Source organism: Loxodonta africana, chromosome 1, assembly GCF_030014295.1.
Source record: "Loxodonta africana isolate mLoxAfr1 chromosome 1, mLoxAfr1.hap2, whole genome shotgun sequence".
NCBI classification, from domain to species: domain Eukaryota; kingdom Metazoa; phylum Chordata; class Mammalia; order Proboscidea; family Elephantidae; genus Loxodonta; species Loxodonta africana.
In genome coordinates, this window is record NC_087342.1 from 18,136,398 (window position 1) to 18,152,871 (window position 16,474).

General features: G+C 40.6%; 1 protein-coding gene across 1 annotated transcript; it reads left to right on the forward strand.

Annotated features, from left to right (window-relative positions):
- The first annotated feature begins 161 nt into the window (after window positions 1–161).
- On the forward strand, window positions 162–13,508 carry FBXO45 (F-box protein 45). The gene is made up of 3 exons (XM_003412942.4): window positions 162–581; window positions 7,739–8,095; window positions 12,506–13,508. Exons 1-3 carry the CDS (start codon window positions 270–272, stop codon window positions 12,689–12,691), a joined length of 855 nt encoding a protein of 284 aa, XP_003412990.1. The 5' UTR covers window positions 162–269; the 3' UTR covers window positions 12,692–13,508.
- The last annotated feature ends 2,966 nt before the right edge of the window (window positions 13,509–16,474 follow it).

Consider the following 16,474-nt stretch of genomic DNA (forward strand, 5'->3'; position numbering starts at 1 on the left):
CGAGTCGGGCGGTTCCGGCGCCCGCCCTGAGCCTCGGGAGCGGGGGAGGGGCGGGGACGCCCGTGCAGCCGGCGCGTCTGCCCTCAGTGAGGCGGGGCGCGCGGCGGGCGCCCCCGGGCAGGGGCGGGAGGGGTGGAGGTGCTGGGCGGTAGGCTGTGAAAGGGGCGGTGAGCAAGCTGCTCCGGTCTCAAGGCGAGGCTTGGCCTCCAGAGCAGAGACGGGGGAACGCGGCGGCGGCGGCAGCGGCCTTCGGGCCGGCTGGTGAGGCGATGGCGGCGCCGACCCCGGGAGCTGGAGGAGCCTCGGGCGGCGCTGGCTGTAGCGGCGCGGGCGCCGGCGCGGGCTCGGGATCCGGGTCTGCGGGGGCCGGGGGCCGGCTGCCCAGCCGGGTGTTGGAGTTGGTGTTTTCCTACCTGGAGCTGTCCGAACTGCGGAGCTGCGCTCTGGTGTGCAAGCACTGGTACCGCTGCCTGCACGGCGATGAAAACAGCGAGGTGTGGCGGAGCCTGTGCGCCCGCAGCCTGGCCGAAGAGGCTCTGCGCACGGACATCCTCTGCAACCTGCCCAGCTACAAGGCCAAGGTGAGGGAGCCCCGGGCCACGCCGCTGCCCTCCGTCCCGCTCCTCCGCGCCGCTCTCAGTGCTTCGCATCTGAGCGTCTGAGTCAGACGCTCGCCTCCCCATCCCGCCTTTCCTTGGCTCCAGTCAAGACCTTACCTCACCTCTCTCCTCCACTCCCCTCCACAAAGATCTCTTCTCTTTGGATTGCTGTGCACAGTATTAAGTTCTGCTCCTTAACCCTCCCCACTTCCGTGATCCAGTCTAAGGACCAGATGGTTTCCCATCCCTGGCTTCCATTACTCATGTTACTTTCGACAGTCCCAGTAATAAAGACCGACCACTCCCATTGTTGTACCTTTTAATACTGTCATCCCGTTTTTCTTCCTGCCCGACAGATAAACAGATAGACGCTATTAAATCATTTCAGTTGCCTTATTTTCTCTCTTAATATCGGCTTAGTCTCTCAGATCATTGCTTTCAGCTCACTATTATTTATAACAATTTTTTCTTTATTTCCGCCCGTTTTCGTTAATTCTCTCCACTATGTTTCAGGCTTACAAATGAGTTCCTAGGCGTCCTGCTAACTTTCAAGATATAGGCATTTATAGAACATCGTCCCATCAGTGCCACTTACTGTCATAATAGTTGCCTTTTCCCAGTATTATTGGCTGCCTCCTTGCCAACTTTTTCATAGTCTCCACCTTGATGGTATGTCTCTTCTGTTCCATTTGTCATCAAACGTGGTGTTTCCAGTTTTGCTTCTTTTTTTTTCCCCCTCTTAGATTCTTGTGCATGTTCCTGCCTCTCTTCATATACAAAATAAAAATGTCAAGTAACAGGTTGTGGTAGGGGGTGAGAAAATTCTCCAGGCCATATAAACAAAGGACTCCGGGCTTGGGTTCAGTTGGACCCATAACAGCTCTCCAGTATAGTATTCACCAAGAGCATTTCTGAAAGGGGATAAAGCCTGTGACTTTGAATATGGTAAACATACAGAATACATTAATAACTGAAAAGAGAAGTTGCTTTTCAGTGCCAGTGGGGGTCAGAGTAAGAAGTAAAAAAAACCTTCATGAGAAATAGATGTAAAATTCACTTTTTCGTAATAAAAACAGATTTTAGTTTAATACAATAACGAACATTGCTGTTAAATGTTAACTCGAGCTGTATTTATATTAAACGAAATAACATGTTAATTTCTTAGGACGATACTTGTGCATGGTACATGCTCAGTGTTTGCTAGTTGTAATTTTTATGGCAGCGTGCAGAAGACTACAGTTTCGCCCTACTTTGCCTGATAAACGTGGGTTTCATGGATTTTATTTACTTTCTGTTTTTCCGTTACATCTACTGGTTTTAAGAAATTTGAAAAAAATTTATCATAGATAATATGTTCACATGATTCAGGATGTAAAATGATATACAGGAAAATGACTTCCTTTCACCCTTGTCCCTCAGCTGCCCAGTTCCCCTCCTTAGAGGCAACCTGTGTTACCAATTTTATGTATATCCTTCCAGCATAGTTTAGGTTTCTGAAGTTTGTTGTTTTTTGGTTTCTGAAGTTTCTAATACTTGCCACATTGTTGTTGTTAGGTGCCATTGTGTCGATTTTGACTCATAGTGATCCCATGTGACAGAGTAGAACTGCCCCCATAGGGTTTTCTAGGCTCTAATTTTTACGGGAGCAGATCACGAGATCTTTCTCCCGAGGATCCAGTGGGTGGGTTTGAACAGCCAGCCTTTGAGTTAGCAGCTGAGCACTTAACTGTTGCACCACCAGGGCTCCTGTAGGCATTGTAGACTTATACTCATGACATGTTCATTCAGCTGTTGCAGGGCATTTTGCTTGACTATCTTGAGGATACAAAGATTAAATCAAAATGAGTCACATAGTCAAATAGGTTGAGCCTTTCGTCTAGTAGAGGAGGAAAAAATGTATAGAAATTGCTCCTTATTGTTAAAATCAGTTGCCGTTGATTCAGTTTTGACTCATAACGACTTCAGGTATTACAGAGTAGAGCTGTGCTCCATAGGGTTTTCAAGGCTGTGACCTTTTAGGGACAGATTGCCAGGCCTTTCTGCCAGGGTGCCTCTGCGTGGAAACTTTTGGTTAGCAGTCAAGCACTTAACCGTTTGTAGCACCTAGAGACTCCTTCCTTACTGTTAATCCAAACTAAACTGACCCTATCAGACAGAGTAGAACTGTCCACTAGGGTTTGCAAGGCTGTAATCTCTATGGAAGCAGACTGCCACATCTTTCTCCCACAGAGTGGCTGGTCCGTATGTACTGCTGACCTTTTTGGTTAGTAGCTGAGTGCTCAACTGCTGCACCACCAGGGCGCCTTCCTTACTGTTAAAAAAAAAAAAAGACAGTTGCCGTTGAGTTGATTCCAGCTCATAGCAACCCTACAGGGCAGAGTGGAACTGCACAATAGGGTTTCCAAGGAGTGGCTGGTAGATTCAAACTGCTGACTTTTTGGTTAGCAGCTGTAATTCTTAACCACTGCGCCACCAGGGCTCCTTCTTACTGTTAGAGGTATTAAAAAATAGTATACCAGAAGTTCAGTGAAAGGAGAGATTTAAAGTTTGAGTTGGGGATTGGAAAAGGTTTGAGGCTGAGGTTGTGTTTGAGCTGAATTGTTGTAAAGATGAAGAGGATTTGAACATTTTAGGAAGAGGAAATACCTTGAACAGAAGCAGGACAAGAAGAAAGCAAAACGTTTGTGTAGCAAATATTTTTATTCAAAAAAGTGTGAGTGCCAGGCACTATTATCTTGGGAATACAGTGGCAAGTAAAACAGACGTGAACTCTTATGGATGTCTTGCCTTATGGAGCTTACAGTCTAGTGGGGGAAATAGATATTAATCAGATAATCACACAGTTATAAAATTGCATCTAGGAAGGAAGAATACATGGTGCTCTGAGTGTCAGTAATGGAGAATTTGACCTAGGTAGGCTTTCTCTGAAGGAAATGGTGCTTAAACTGAGACCTGAAAGATAGGGATAAATAGGCCAAGGGGAGAGAGAGGACCCTTCTAGGGGGGAACCTGATGAGTATGACAGGATGGAAAACAGATCAATGTGGCTGGAGTCTAGAGAGCAAAGGTGAAGCAGGTTTGAGGTTAGATAGAAGAGGTGGACTGGGGCCAAGCTACAGGGAAGCCATTTGAAATTCTAGGAAGAGGGGCCTAGGAGTGTGGGGCTTGGTGACATGATTATTTTTGTATATTTAAGAAGTTATTTCTGGCTATAGTGTGGAGAACAGATTGGGGGGGGCATGAGAGATATGGGTTCATCAGTTAGAAAGTAGGTAGTGAAGGAGATGGGGAGAAATTAGCAGAAGTAGGAAGTAAAATCTATAGAACTGAAATAGGGGTGAGGAAGAGGGTGCTGCTAAGGATGACCATAGGTGTCTGACTCATATGAAGCAGGGATCACCTGGGCTAGATTTTGGAGGTATGATGAGTTCAGTTTGGCTGGAGTTTATGGTGCTCTTGAGACATCGAAGATATTTCATTCAGGTAGGCAACTGTTACAGGTTGAAGGTTAGAGGAGAGGTACGGGCTAAAGATATGAAATAGCTCAGTTAGATTTAATCGAAGTAGTGGGAAATAGGATTGTAAAGGTAAGCTGGAACCAGATATATCATGGAGGGCCTTGAAATATAGCTTTCATTCTATAGTTTGGGCTTTTTTCTGCAGCTGGAAGCCGTTAAATTTTGAATAAAACCCATCAAACCAAATCCATTGCCATTGAGTCAGTTCTGACTCAGCGACCATACAAGGGAGTGACAAAATAAGAGCTGTGCTTTAGGAAGATTAGGCCATCACATGAATTGGACCAGGGAGGAGCTACAGAGGTAACACTGACGGTGTTGATGCAGAGACACCTAAGAACTGAACAGGTGTACAGCGATGGGATGGCTGGGAGAGTTATCGCAGAGAACAAGTCCACATAGGTGGACAGCTGCTGGGGTGCGTGAGACAAGGAAGAAGGCCTAGTCAGTAGGATTTTCAGGGAGCCTCAGTAACAGAAGAAGGGAAACAGGTTTGGAATAGCATAAAACTGCAGAGTGTTTGGATTTGGTCAGCCCTTTCAGGAGCTGTCTTTTAAAAGTTCATATTTTACATGTCACCTGGTAGCATCAGTTAGTGCAGTCATACTTGGATGCTAACTATAATTCTCTAAATTTGAGACTTAGCTCCTAAACTAGGTCTTACAGCTGTTTGCTGTAATGTAAAATCTAGGTTGTGCATGGGACCGTGAGACAGAACTGTGGGCTGTTTTTATTAATTTATACATTTATTTTTCCATTTAATCTGAAATTTTCCATATCCATCTCTGAAAGATAAGAATACTTTTTTAAAAATGCATAATTACGATACCATTATCACATCTGAAAAGAAATGAACACAGATTTCTTAATGTAAAAGACGCAGTGTACAAATTTCCAATTGTCTCATAAGTGTCAAAGTTGTGTTTTTAATATATAGGTTTTTAAAGCAGTTCTGTGTAAGGTTCCTGCTTCAAACAGTTGCCGTATCTCTTCAGTCTTGTTTTAGTCTCCAGATTCACCTTCCATCTCCCTCACTCCCACCATTTATTTGTTGAAAATCATTTACTCTGTAGAGTTTGCCTCAGTCTGAATTTTTCTGATTCCGTTCCCATAGTGTTGCGTGACATGTTCTTCTATCCTCTGTATTTCCTGTAGAAAATACATTAGATTAGATTAGTTGTTTTTTTTTGGGGGGGGGGGTCAAAATATTTTTTACTAAATTCAAGCTGTTAGGCATGTGTTAAAAAATAAGATCTGCATAATTAGGTGTTGTGTGGTACAGACTATGGTGGGCAGAAATTCAGGAGAGAGAAGCCGGTGGGATTGGATGACCTTAGTTGAGAATGGCTTCTTCAAAGTGACAGGACCAGAGCTGGCCTTAGAGGATGAGTGAGGGACAGAAAGCAGGTAAGATACTACAAACAAGGAGAACAACACAAAGGTATAAAGGGAAGTAGGAAGAACCAGATCTGGAGGGCTTGGAAAAGCAGGCAGAATAACTTACAGTGGATATGGTAGTAGATGTGGAACCATCAGAAGTGTGCAACGGTCAAGCTGGGATGGGATGTAATAAAGGTGCTATTTTAGAAAGACTTCTTTAGAGGGAATTGAGGTCGAGGGTTAAGGATGGAGTCTGGAGAATTTGGGGGGCAGAGGTAGGGTGATAACCAAAAAAGGATACAATAAAGTATCAGTTCAAGGAAGTAGGAAGGTACAGAAGTTTGAGGAAGAGGCTGTCAATGGTGTCATTGTGACAAAGAGAATAAGGTCAGAGAAAAGGCAATGGAGTTGATAAGAATTGGGGAATAGGCATGGGAAAGCATTAATTAAATAAATACCTTATAAGAAGGAATTAGTCTCTTTATAAGATTCTCTTGAGTTGTGTAGTTTAATACTGAATATGTGGGGGATATTTTCCTCCCCCATTTAATCCTGGATTCTGATCTTTCATGTACCTTAAAGTATTTGTGTTATAATAGGAACAGATAGGAAAAAGTTACAAATACTTCATTTTTACTGTAAGCCTTCTAATGAAAACATGGGATACCTAAAACATGCAGGCAGGTATGTTTTAACCTTTGCCCTGCAGTGCAATAATGAAATAGCCGAGTACGGGCTAATGGGGCTCTTGTATTAACTAGCTGATGACTTTGCCCAACACAGCTTTTCAAGTCTGCGTCCATGTCTCTATTGTACTGGGTTATCCTTAAGGTCTGTCCCGGTGCTGACCTTCTGTGACTCTGGGATTGATTTCCCAGATTAACTGGAGTGATAGGTTCCACCCCTGGGTTGCTTTTTGGTAGTTGGAATAAAGTAAGGAAGAGCTGCTTTTTTTTTTTTAAACAGACAAACCAAAAGGTTTAAATTATTGAAACATGAGAAGTTGTTATTATTTGTATAGAATAGCTGTTTCATAATGTCTTTTAGAAGCTTAAAAATCTCCTGTAATTATTGAAGGGTCAACTAACCTGTCCTATTGGTGGCTGCTGCTCTTAATGACTCTTTATAAATGCCAGTGGTTGAATTTAGATGCTAGGGAGGGGATTATTGGGTTTGATAAAAATGAGAATGGCGATGTCTCAGTGTATGAGTAATAGCTAGCAAGGAGGCTGAAGATCTAAGGTAGTTTGAGGTTACAACATTTTTTCATGAACTTTAGAGCTGCTGACTGAGGCCTCTATTTGACTTAAAATATAATTCTTTTTGGTGACAGCACTGCCAGCATGAAAACTTTGTATCTTTAACTTTTTGATATAAAAATATCAAGCATAAACAAAAGTTGAGAAAATAATTCCGTGAACCTCCAAATACTCTTCACCCAGCTTTAACAGTGAGTACTGTGTGGCCAATGTAGTGTCGTGATAATGCCGTTACCGTCCCACCCCACCAATGAATTATTTCAAAGCAATTCCTGGACAAGGTTATAACATCCATGAACAGTTTAGTATTAGCTCTAAAATACAAGGACTCTTATTTACATCTTTGTGCTAATAGTTTTGTCAAATGATGAAGAAACAAGTTGGCAATTATTTTTAGTGTTAAACATTTTATTACATTAGTATCCAATCCTGAAATTTCAGCCATTTTTTGGAAGTAACTTATTGCATTATTTAGAAACATATAACTTTATTATTTATCAACATGTAGCCTAAGGTTTGGGTGCTGTCTCAGTTTTCTAGAGCCATAAATACTGTAACAGAAATACCGCAAGCGAGTGGCTTTAACAAACAAATTTATTTCCTCACAGTTTAGGAGGCAGAAGTCTGAATTCAGAATGCCGGCTCTAAGGGAAGGCTTTCTCTTTCTGTCGGCTCTAGAGGAAGGTCCTTGTCTCTTTGGAGCTTCTGCTCCCAAACAGCTGTCTTGGCATCTCTCTTCCCCATCTCTGCTTCATGGCTTGCCTGTTTACTCTCTTTTGTATCTCAAAAAAGATTGATTTAAGACACGGGCTATACTAATACTGTCTTATTAACATAAACAAAGACATTACATTCCCAAATGGGATTATAACCACAGGTATAGGGGTTAGGATTTACAACACCTATTTTTGGGCGACAGTTAATTTTACAACTTAAGAAAACTCCAATTTCTGTTTCTTTGGTCTGTTTCTCATCTTTTCAGGTACGTGCTTTCCAACATGCCTTCAGCACTAACGACTGCTCCAGGAACGTCTACATTAAGAAGAATGGCTTTACTTTACATCGAAACCCCATCGCGCAGAGCACTGATGGTGCAAGGACCAAGATTGGTTTCAGTGAGGGCCGCCATGCATGGGAAGTATGGTGGGAAGGCCCTCTGGGCACGGTGGCAGTGATTGGAATCGCCACAAAACGGGCCCCCATGCAGTGCCAGGGTTATGTGGCATTGTTGGGCAGTGATGACCAAAGCTGGGGCTGGAATCTGGTGGACAATAATCTGCTACATAACGGGGAAGTCAATGGCAGTTTTCCACAGTGCAACAATGCCCCAAAGTATCAGGTGAGAGATGGGTATTTTCTCAGATGTGGCCTTTGTCAAGTAACTCCTGAATTTGTTTTAAATTTCCAGATTTTTATATAGCAACTTTGTATCTCTTTTTGGTGTAGCTTTGCTCCTGTGATAATAAGTTTTTAGTATCTCAATATTTGTTTCCTTATACCATATTCTCCCCTGAGCAGTTCATACCCACTCTAGACCAGGGCTTGACAAACTTTTTCTGTAAAGGGCCAGATAGTGAATATTTCAAGCTTTGTAGATAGTATAGTTTCTGTCACAGCTTCTCAATTCTGCTGTTGTAGCACAAAAGCCGCCATAGACAAAATGTAAATAAATGAGCATGGCTGTGTTCTAATAAAACTTTATTTACAGACTGCAGACCAGATTTGGCCCAGGTGCTGTAGTTTGCCAACTCATACCCTAGACTGTTCTCTTTCCAGTATCATGGCACATCCACATCCTTCCAGAGACCTCATCCCCACAGATGCACATGTGTGTGTGCACAAACTAACCCTCTGCTTCTTACTAATCTGTGTGTGCATTCAAATCCCCTGCAGGTTTTAGTGATTTCTATAGGGATAGGAAAGTTCAGGTAAGCTGTAGTTTTTGTTCTTCATCTTAGCCTTAAGCCATACTCACTTGACTCTAGAGTCAAAATTATCGTTCCTATTTATAAAAAAAAGTCATAGTATTACCATAGATTCAGCAGGGTCTAAAACGCAATAGTCTGATAAGAAATTGAAAGTCTCAAAGAATAAGATTACGTATTTCATAGCCATGTGTGGCTTGAAAGCTTCAGCCTCAGTAATGGCCTCAAGTCAGGCATACTAAAGTAGAAGAACTAAAAATATATCCCATTTCCTGAGATTTAAAAGCCTGGAAGGATTCTCTTTTATAGAATCCTTTATTTACTGTCCTTTCAGGCACTGCAAAGACCCTAAGGAGAAGGATGTCTGAGCTAAATAAATCACTGAAGATACAGTCCTGTGACTAGGCTTGTTATGGTTTTGTAGTGAAAGTCCTTAACTCTTTGTTCTTTAGCGAATATACTCTATATGATTTCAGTTCTTTTAAATTTATTGAAACTTGTTTTATTCCCAGCATATAGTTATTCTTGATGTTCTGTGTATGCTTGAAAAGAAGGTATATTCTGTGGTTGAATGGAATGTTCTGTAAATGACAATTAGGTCAAGTTGGTTGATAGTTGTCAAGTTGTCTATATCCTTACTGATTTTTCTTTCTACCTGTTCTGTCATTTACTAAGAGGAGTATTGAAATCTCTAACATAGTTGTTAATTTGTCTATTTCTCCCTTCAGTTCTGTCAGTTTTTGCTTCATGTATCTTGGAGCTCTGTTATTAGGTGCATATACGTTTATAATTGTTATGTCTCCCTACATGATTAACTCTTATCTTTATAAAATGTCTTCCTTTGACTTTAGTAATATTCCTTGGCATTAAGTCTGTTTTGACTGATATTAATAGCCATTCCAGCTTTCTTACACTTACTGTTGGGTGGTACATCTTTTCCCATCCTTTTACTTTTAGTCTGCTTTTGTATTTAAAGTGAGTTTCTTAGAAAACATAGTTAAATTAGTTTGCTTTTTATCCAATCCAGTCTCGCAACCACTGGCTTTTGATTGAAATGTTTAGTCCGTTTACATTTATTTAGTGTAATTGTTAGACTGCTTGATACTGTCCTTGTTTCTGTGCCTCTGAAGCTATGTTTGTTTTTTGGTCAGTCTTTTTTTCTCTCTGTTGTTTGGATTGGATAATTTCTATTGCTGTATCTTCAAGCTGATGGATTCTGTCTTCTGTTATCTCAACTCTGCTATTGAGCCAATCTAATGATTTTTGGTTATTATGTTCTTCAGCTATAGAATTTTCACTTGGATCTTTTTTATAGTTTTCATTTCTCTATTAAGCTCCCCTGTCAACTCATTTTTTTTTTTATTGTGCTCTAAGTGAAAGTTGTTTTGTTTTTTTTTTTAAGTGAAAGTTGACAAATCAAGTCAGCCTCTCATACAAAACCTTATATACACCTTGCCATATACCCCTGGAAACCGTGGTGGCGTAGTGGTTAAATGCTGCGGCTGCTAACCAAAGGGTCGGCAGTTCGAATCAGCCAGGCGCTCCTTGGAAACCCTATGGGGCAGTTCTACTCTGCCCTATAGAGTTGCTATGAGTTAGAATGGACTCAACGGCACTGGGTTTGTTTTTTGGGTATATACTCCTAGTTTCCCCCCCTCCATGAGATAGCACGTTCCTTCTCTCCATCCTGTGTTTCCGTGTCCATTCAGCCAGCTTCTGACCCCCTCAGCCTTCACATCTCCCCTCCATACAGGAGCTGCCCACAAAGTCTCACATGTCTACGTGATCCAAGAAGCCCACCCCTCACCAGTATCATTTTCTGTCTTATAGCCCAGTCTAATCCCTGTCTGAAGAGTTGGCTTTGGGAATGATTCCTGTCTTGGGCTAACAGAAGGTCTAGGGACCATGACCCCCCGGGGTCCCTCTAGCTTCAGTCAGACCATTAAGTCTGGTCGTTTTACTAGAATTTGGGGTCTGCATACCACTGCTCTTCTGCTCCATCAGGGGTTCTCTGTTGTGTTCCCTGTCAGGGCAGTCATTGGTTGTAGCCAGGTCCTGTCAACTCATTTAATACTGTGTTTTTCATTAATTCTTTCAGCGTATTTATAATAGCTGCTTTGAAGTCTTTGTCTTCCAAATCGAACATCTAGGCCCACTTGGAGCCAGTTTCTATTAACTACTCCCCCCACCCCCGACTACGGGTCACATTTTCCTGTTTCTTTTCATATCTAATAATTTTTTATTGAAAATTGGGCATTGTAGATACTATGTAGTAGTGACTTTAGGATGTTTTGTTTCTTTAGAAGCTTTTATTCTTCTAACGAGTGTTGACTTTCTTGTTTTAGTGGGCAGTTAACTTGCCTGGACTCAAACTGTCAACTCTGTCCCCCACGGTGTGCAGCCCCTGATGTCTTTGCTCAATTATTTCAGCTTCTAGCTGCTGCCTTTTCAGCCTGGTCTCCCCTGGGCCTGTGGTGAGTGGTCCGGCAAGGATTTGGACAGAATTTTTCCTCAGCTTTTGGGGCTCATCTTCTCTTGCTTCCCTTGCTTTTGGAGTCCATCTAAGTTTCCAGTTGCTCTCCATCTCCAAGTATTGCCTGTTGACACCTAAAGCCAGTAAGACTTCTCCTTTCTGCTCCCGCGCTTGCGTGTCTGCTATGTGTTAGTCAAAGCGGGAGCAGACTTGTAAATTTCACCAGGAGCGGTTCTGTCTTCTTAATTTTATCTTCTGTAAAATAGGGATAACTCCTAGGATTACTGTGAGAATTAAACGAGGTAATTCAAATAAAGCACAAAACAAACCCCCCGACAGTACCAACTTCCTTTCTGTTTTCTCCTGTGCGTGTTTAGTAGTGGCAGTGACAGCGGTGTCGATTTGGAGATTCTTAGGTCTATCAAGTGGGGTATGGGTTAATCTGAGTTGGGTAAAGGCAGGAAAAAAGCAAATGTTTGCCATTATTTGTGATAGGAAGACACTGACAGGAAATGAATGATGATGGCAGGGGTCGCCATGGTCAGGAAGTCGTAAATTCTGATTTTTTATTGCAAAATTCTGCTTCAAAGTGTGTAGGTACAACAGCCTTTTTAGATACCTGCCCAGTGTTGTTTGAACTATTCCTTTCCTTATTCTTCACGTTTCCAAATGGGAAAAGAGCTGAATATATTGTGCTTCCAGCTGAGTTTTGCAGTCATTGCCACTGTTTTTAAAACAGACGTTTCGGAGCAGTGAACCGAAAAAGACCATCCGGTGAGCCTGTGTATACCGCACGTTTAGGGTCTGTAGGCAGACTGGCTGTTCGAGATCGGATCCGCTCCGTGTCGTATGTGGAAGCACGTTGTAAAGTTTAAAGACTCGCAAAGCGTTGTTTTATTACAATAATTTAAGCAAGTTATTTAGACAGCTTTTTTTTTGTAAAATATACCAAGTTAGAGATTTCAGTGGTAAGCCTCATAGAAATGCCTTTAAACAAAATGTAAGTAAAATCTTGGAAAAAAAAAAAATCTTGGTACTTTTAAGGGGAAACATTTGAATTTTCAACACTAAGTGTAGGGCTCATACGAATCTTCAGTTTAAAAGCAACAACAACAAAAAAAAGAAGCATTCTTGATGAGACCAATGTAGGTTCTTTCTTCTAGATGTTTCTCCCTGGCCAGAAACCTCCCGTTTTTACTCTTTTTAGACAACTTTAAGGATATATATATACACATATATGTTTTTTAAAGATACGTATTATTAATATATTCAACTTTTTGATTTATGTTATGTTTCTTTTAGCTATACCCTCTGGGGTTTTCTTCTAACCTTTGTTGATGTTTATTTGCAGATAGGAGAAAGAATTCGCGTCATCTTGGACATGGAAGATAAGACTTTAGCTTTTGAACGTGGATATGAGTTCCTGGGGGTTGCCTTTAGAGGACTTCCAAAGGCCTGCTTGTATCCAGCAGTGTCTGCTGTGTACGGCAACACAGAAGTGACTTTGGTTTACCTTGGAAAACCTTTGGATGGATGACAGTGGCTTTGTTGGGATGAAAGACTGCGCGAAGGAGAGATCTCCTTGTGGAAAGTAGAATCACGAAGTGACAGTGTCATACATGCATGTCCAAGAAACATCCTGAAAAACACACGAAATTGTAAACTGGAGAAGCAACTCTACGGCAGTGATGATCTTAGTGTTTCCTCTTTCCACCGGGCCAGAAAAATCCTCAGGGTTGCAGTTGGTTGAGTGGGCAAGTTGACATGTGCATGTTGCAACAGATTTGGTCTCTAAGCTAGCAGCGTGTTATTTCCAGCTTTTAAGGTGAGATTTAGAGATGCTGTAAAAGGGAGAAGATAAGGAAATAGCAAGATTTTTAAGTAGTGTGTTTGTGAAGAAAGACGGATTCCATTTTACAACTGCCTGTTCTTTCTCCAATCCCTCTTTTCCAGCCAGCTTGATTATTAGAAGAGTATGAAGCTGGTTAGGTTTTATTTAATATTTTTAATATATTGAGAAGCATGGTCTGCCTGGACTGCACTTCTCTAACAGTGAGACATAAAGTCGTGCAGCTATTTTAAGAAGTTGTATATACAATATCTGTGTAAAAAAAAAAAAAACTATATAAAAAAAAGGACAAAGGAGTTGCTTTGTTCTAATTCATTTTCTTAAAAACCACTACATGGTACCAATTTAGAATAACATTTGGAGACAGAGACAAAGGAGCAGATTTTAAAAAGAGATGTGTTGTATTAGCTCATTTCGTATTATATTTGGCTTACAGTTTCCATAGCAATTATAGCCTGGGCTTCTTTTTTTTTTTTTTTATTTAAACAATCAAAATTATAATAAAGATACATTTAATCTGGCTAAAGATTGAAGGAAGGCAAATCTATTTGTAATTACACATGTATCTGTAAGGAAGACCTAAACATAATAATATGCTTCTTTTCGTACCTGGTTTTATCTTTTGGCCTTCTGAGAAGTGTCTCATAAGACCACAGAACGTTGCCATTTACTCTTTCAGGCCTAAAATAAGAAAGCTGTTGGTCTTAGACCCTGGGAAATGAATTGATTAATTGTCCTTTTATTTTATAACTGCCGATATTATCAAATATTTTAATTCCGTATTGTTTACATCATACAACAACCTAAGCTTCAAACCCTTCATTGGGGCTCTCAAGAAAATGTTTACTCACCCATCTGAAACAGTGCCAACCTGAACCCAGGTTAAGGATGTTCTTAATCTCATTATAGATAATTGCCCCCATGGGACTTGAAATGTAACACCTTGTGCTGAGAACTTCAGGTTGGCAGTGTTTTGGAGGTTTCATTGTAGAAGAGCTTAACATTAATTCCTGTTCTCAATTTTTGACGGATAAACCTGATTTCACTGCACTAATATTCCTCTTTAGAATTGATAATCCAACACACGAGTTGAGATTTTCTTTTTTAGAAGAGAAACAGACATCCTCTTTCTGTATGAAAGTATAAATTGTATGGTTTCAGATACATCTTTGTGATAAGAATTGACTAAGACAAGTGGCATCTTTGTACTTTTTAAGTTATTGCTATATGTATATTTTGTTTTAAATCTAATAAAATTAGGGACAGCAAGCACCTGGCTGGGGTTCTTGGGTTGCTCCTTAGGAGTAAAAATGATCAGTACTCCTATGAAGCAACAGTTCAGCCATAGAACAAAGATACATGACTTGTTGTCACCTGAAAGGTTTACAGGTATTTATTGTGTATTTGGTATGTTGCATAAAGGTGAAATTTGTTAAAAAATTTTTTTGGCTATCCATGTCAAGAAGAAACCTAGAATGAAATGCTATGTTAAATGTATTCGAGACTATAATTGCTACAGAATGGATTTTTCTTGATGACAAAATAGCTCAATTTGGCAAAAGGTTAAATTTGATTAAAGAGAACTGGTTCAGGATGAAGACTGACTAGGTAGAAAACTCTGAAGGCCTCTAAGTACTTGTTTCTTTTTCAGGTTGTGCTATTGCCAACTCCCAAGAGCTTTTGCTGAGGGTTTTATTTATAACTTCTGTTCTGTCTTGTGAGTAAACATTCATTTGCAGCAAAGTTTGAAACTGCTGAATGAGAAACAGAAACACATGGCTATTGCACATTGAACCTAGAATCAGGAAGTCCTCACATATGTAACAGGCCACTCTTATCGCCAAGATTTAAATTTCCTAATACCCCTTTTGCAAACTTTATAAACCAGAGGTTTATAGGATGAGCAGCAGGGGAGTGAAGAGCCTTCATTCTTAAGCTGATAAAATAGTTGTATTACTGGAGACCAAGACTAGCCATAAAAAAAAAAAAAAATTTTTTTTTTATTTTTTATTAAAACAGACCACTGTAGTTTTCAAGGAAGTGGGATCTTCTCTTTCATTGGTGCTGATACAGCGTTTAGGTAGAAGACGGTTGCACCCGAAGGTTGAATATAAATCACCTAAGCCAGTGGTTCTCAACCTTAGCTCTACTTTGGAGTCACGTGCATTTTAAAAAAATACTGATGCTTGAGTTCCAACCCTGAGATTCTGAGATGTTGGTCTGGGATATGACCTGGCCATCAGGATTTTTCCCTAGGTGCGTTCAGTGTGCTGCCAAAGTTGAGAACCACTGACCTAAAGTTCACCTGAAGTTTTCTCATGTGCAAGATAGAAAAAACATTCTCGCTCCCTCCCTTTACTACCTCACAAGGATATTGAGGGGAAGGGAGAAAAACGGTGGAGAAGCACTTGTTGGGCTGGGGGTAAAAGTGCTATTGGAAGGCGAAGTAGTATCTGTGGTATTTTAATTGAAATTATCAGGAAAGGAATGTGTCTTTGAGTTTGCCTTGTTGACCTGGGAAACTGGGAGCACTTTCTTCGGTTTTTAGTGAAGCATGCAGATGTGGAAATGAGGTTCCTTCTACTGTTACTCTCTCTTCTGTCATACTTGAGATGGGCTGTTTGAATTACCTGGTTTGACATAGGAAAGAAGAAATATTAAGGCTTGAAGTCTGTAATGGTCAATGGATCATAATTCATTAAAACTTTTCATACAAGGAATTCTGCGGTTAAGATCATTTCATGGCTGCCGTAGTTTTTTCATTGTCTTACTTTTGAATGTTAAGCCATTTCATGTCCCTCATACTTACTCAAATAAGTTTAGACATAGATTCGGTAAAGTACCAAAAATAAGTAGATTTTGCCCAGCTGAATCTTTAAAGTCATGGTTCAGTGATTAGACAGCTTCTGCCTTTTAGATGTGATTTGACTGGGGAAAGAGTTGAAAAAATAACAAGGACCTAGATCCTAGAGGAGCCATTACATTATAATTAACTTTTAATTAAGTCCCCAAACCACTGTTTATATAGACTTTAATATTAATATTGTATTGATCATTTTAAGAAATAAACACTTCAAGGGGTTTCAAAGATTAGTGTTAAGAAGTTTACTTCTCAGAAAGTGAGACCACCACGATCAGGACCACTTTGAAGCCTTTATTAGAAGGAACACTCTATACCCAGGTCAAGTGCTATCTTCATAACATACTCCTCAGCTCTTCCCGCTGAATGTAACCCCTCCTTCCGTGAAACTTCCCTATCTGTGTGTTATCTATACCTGCCATACTGTGTTACTTTATACCTTGTATAAAATTATTTTTATTTATTGATTATTTATTGGTGTCTTATTACCCCTAAACATCTTAGGATGGTATGTCTGATGGACTCAGCTTTGCTACCCACACTATCTAAGTCCAATAGGCAGGTGCTCATGTATCTGCTGAAAGAGCAGATAAAGAACTATGTAGAAAGAT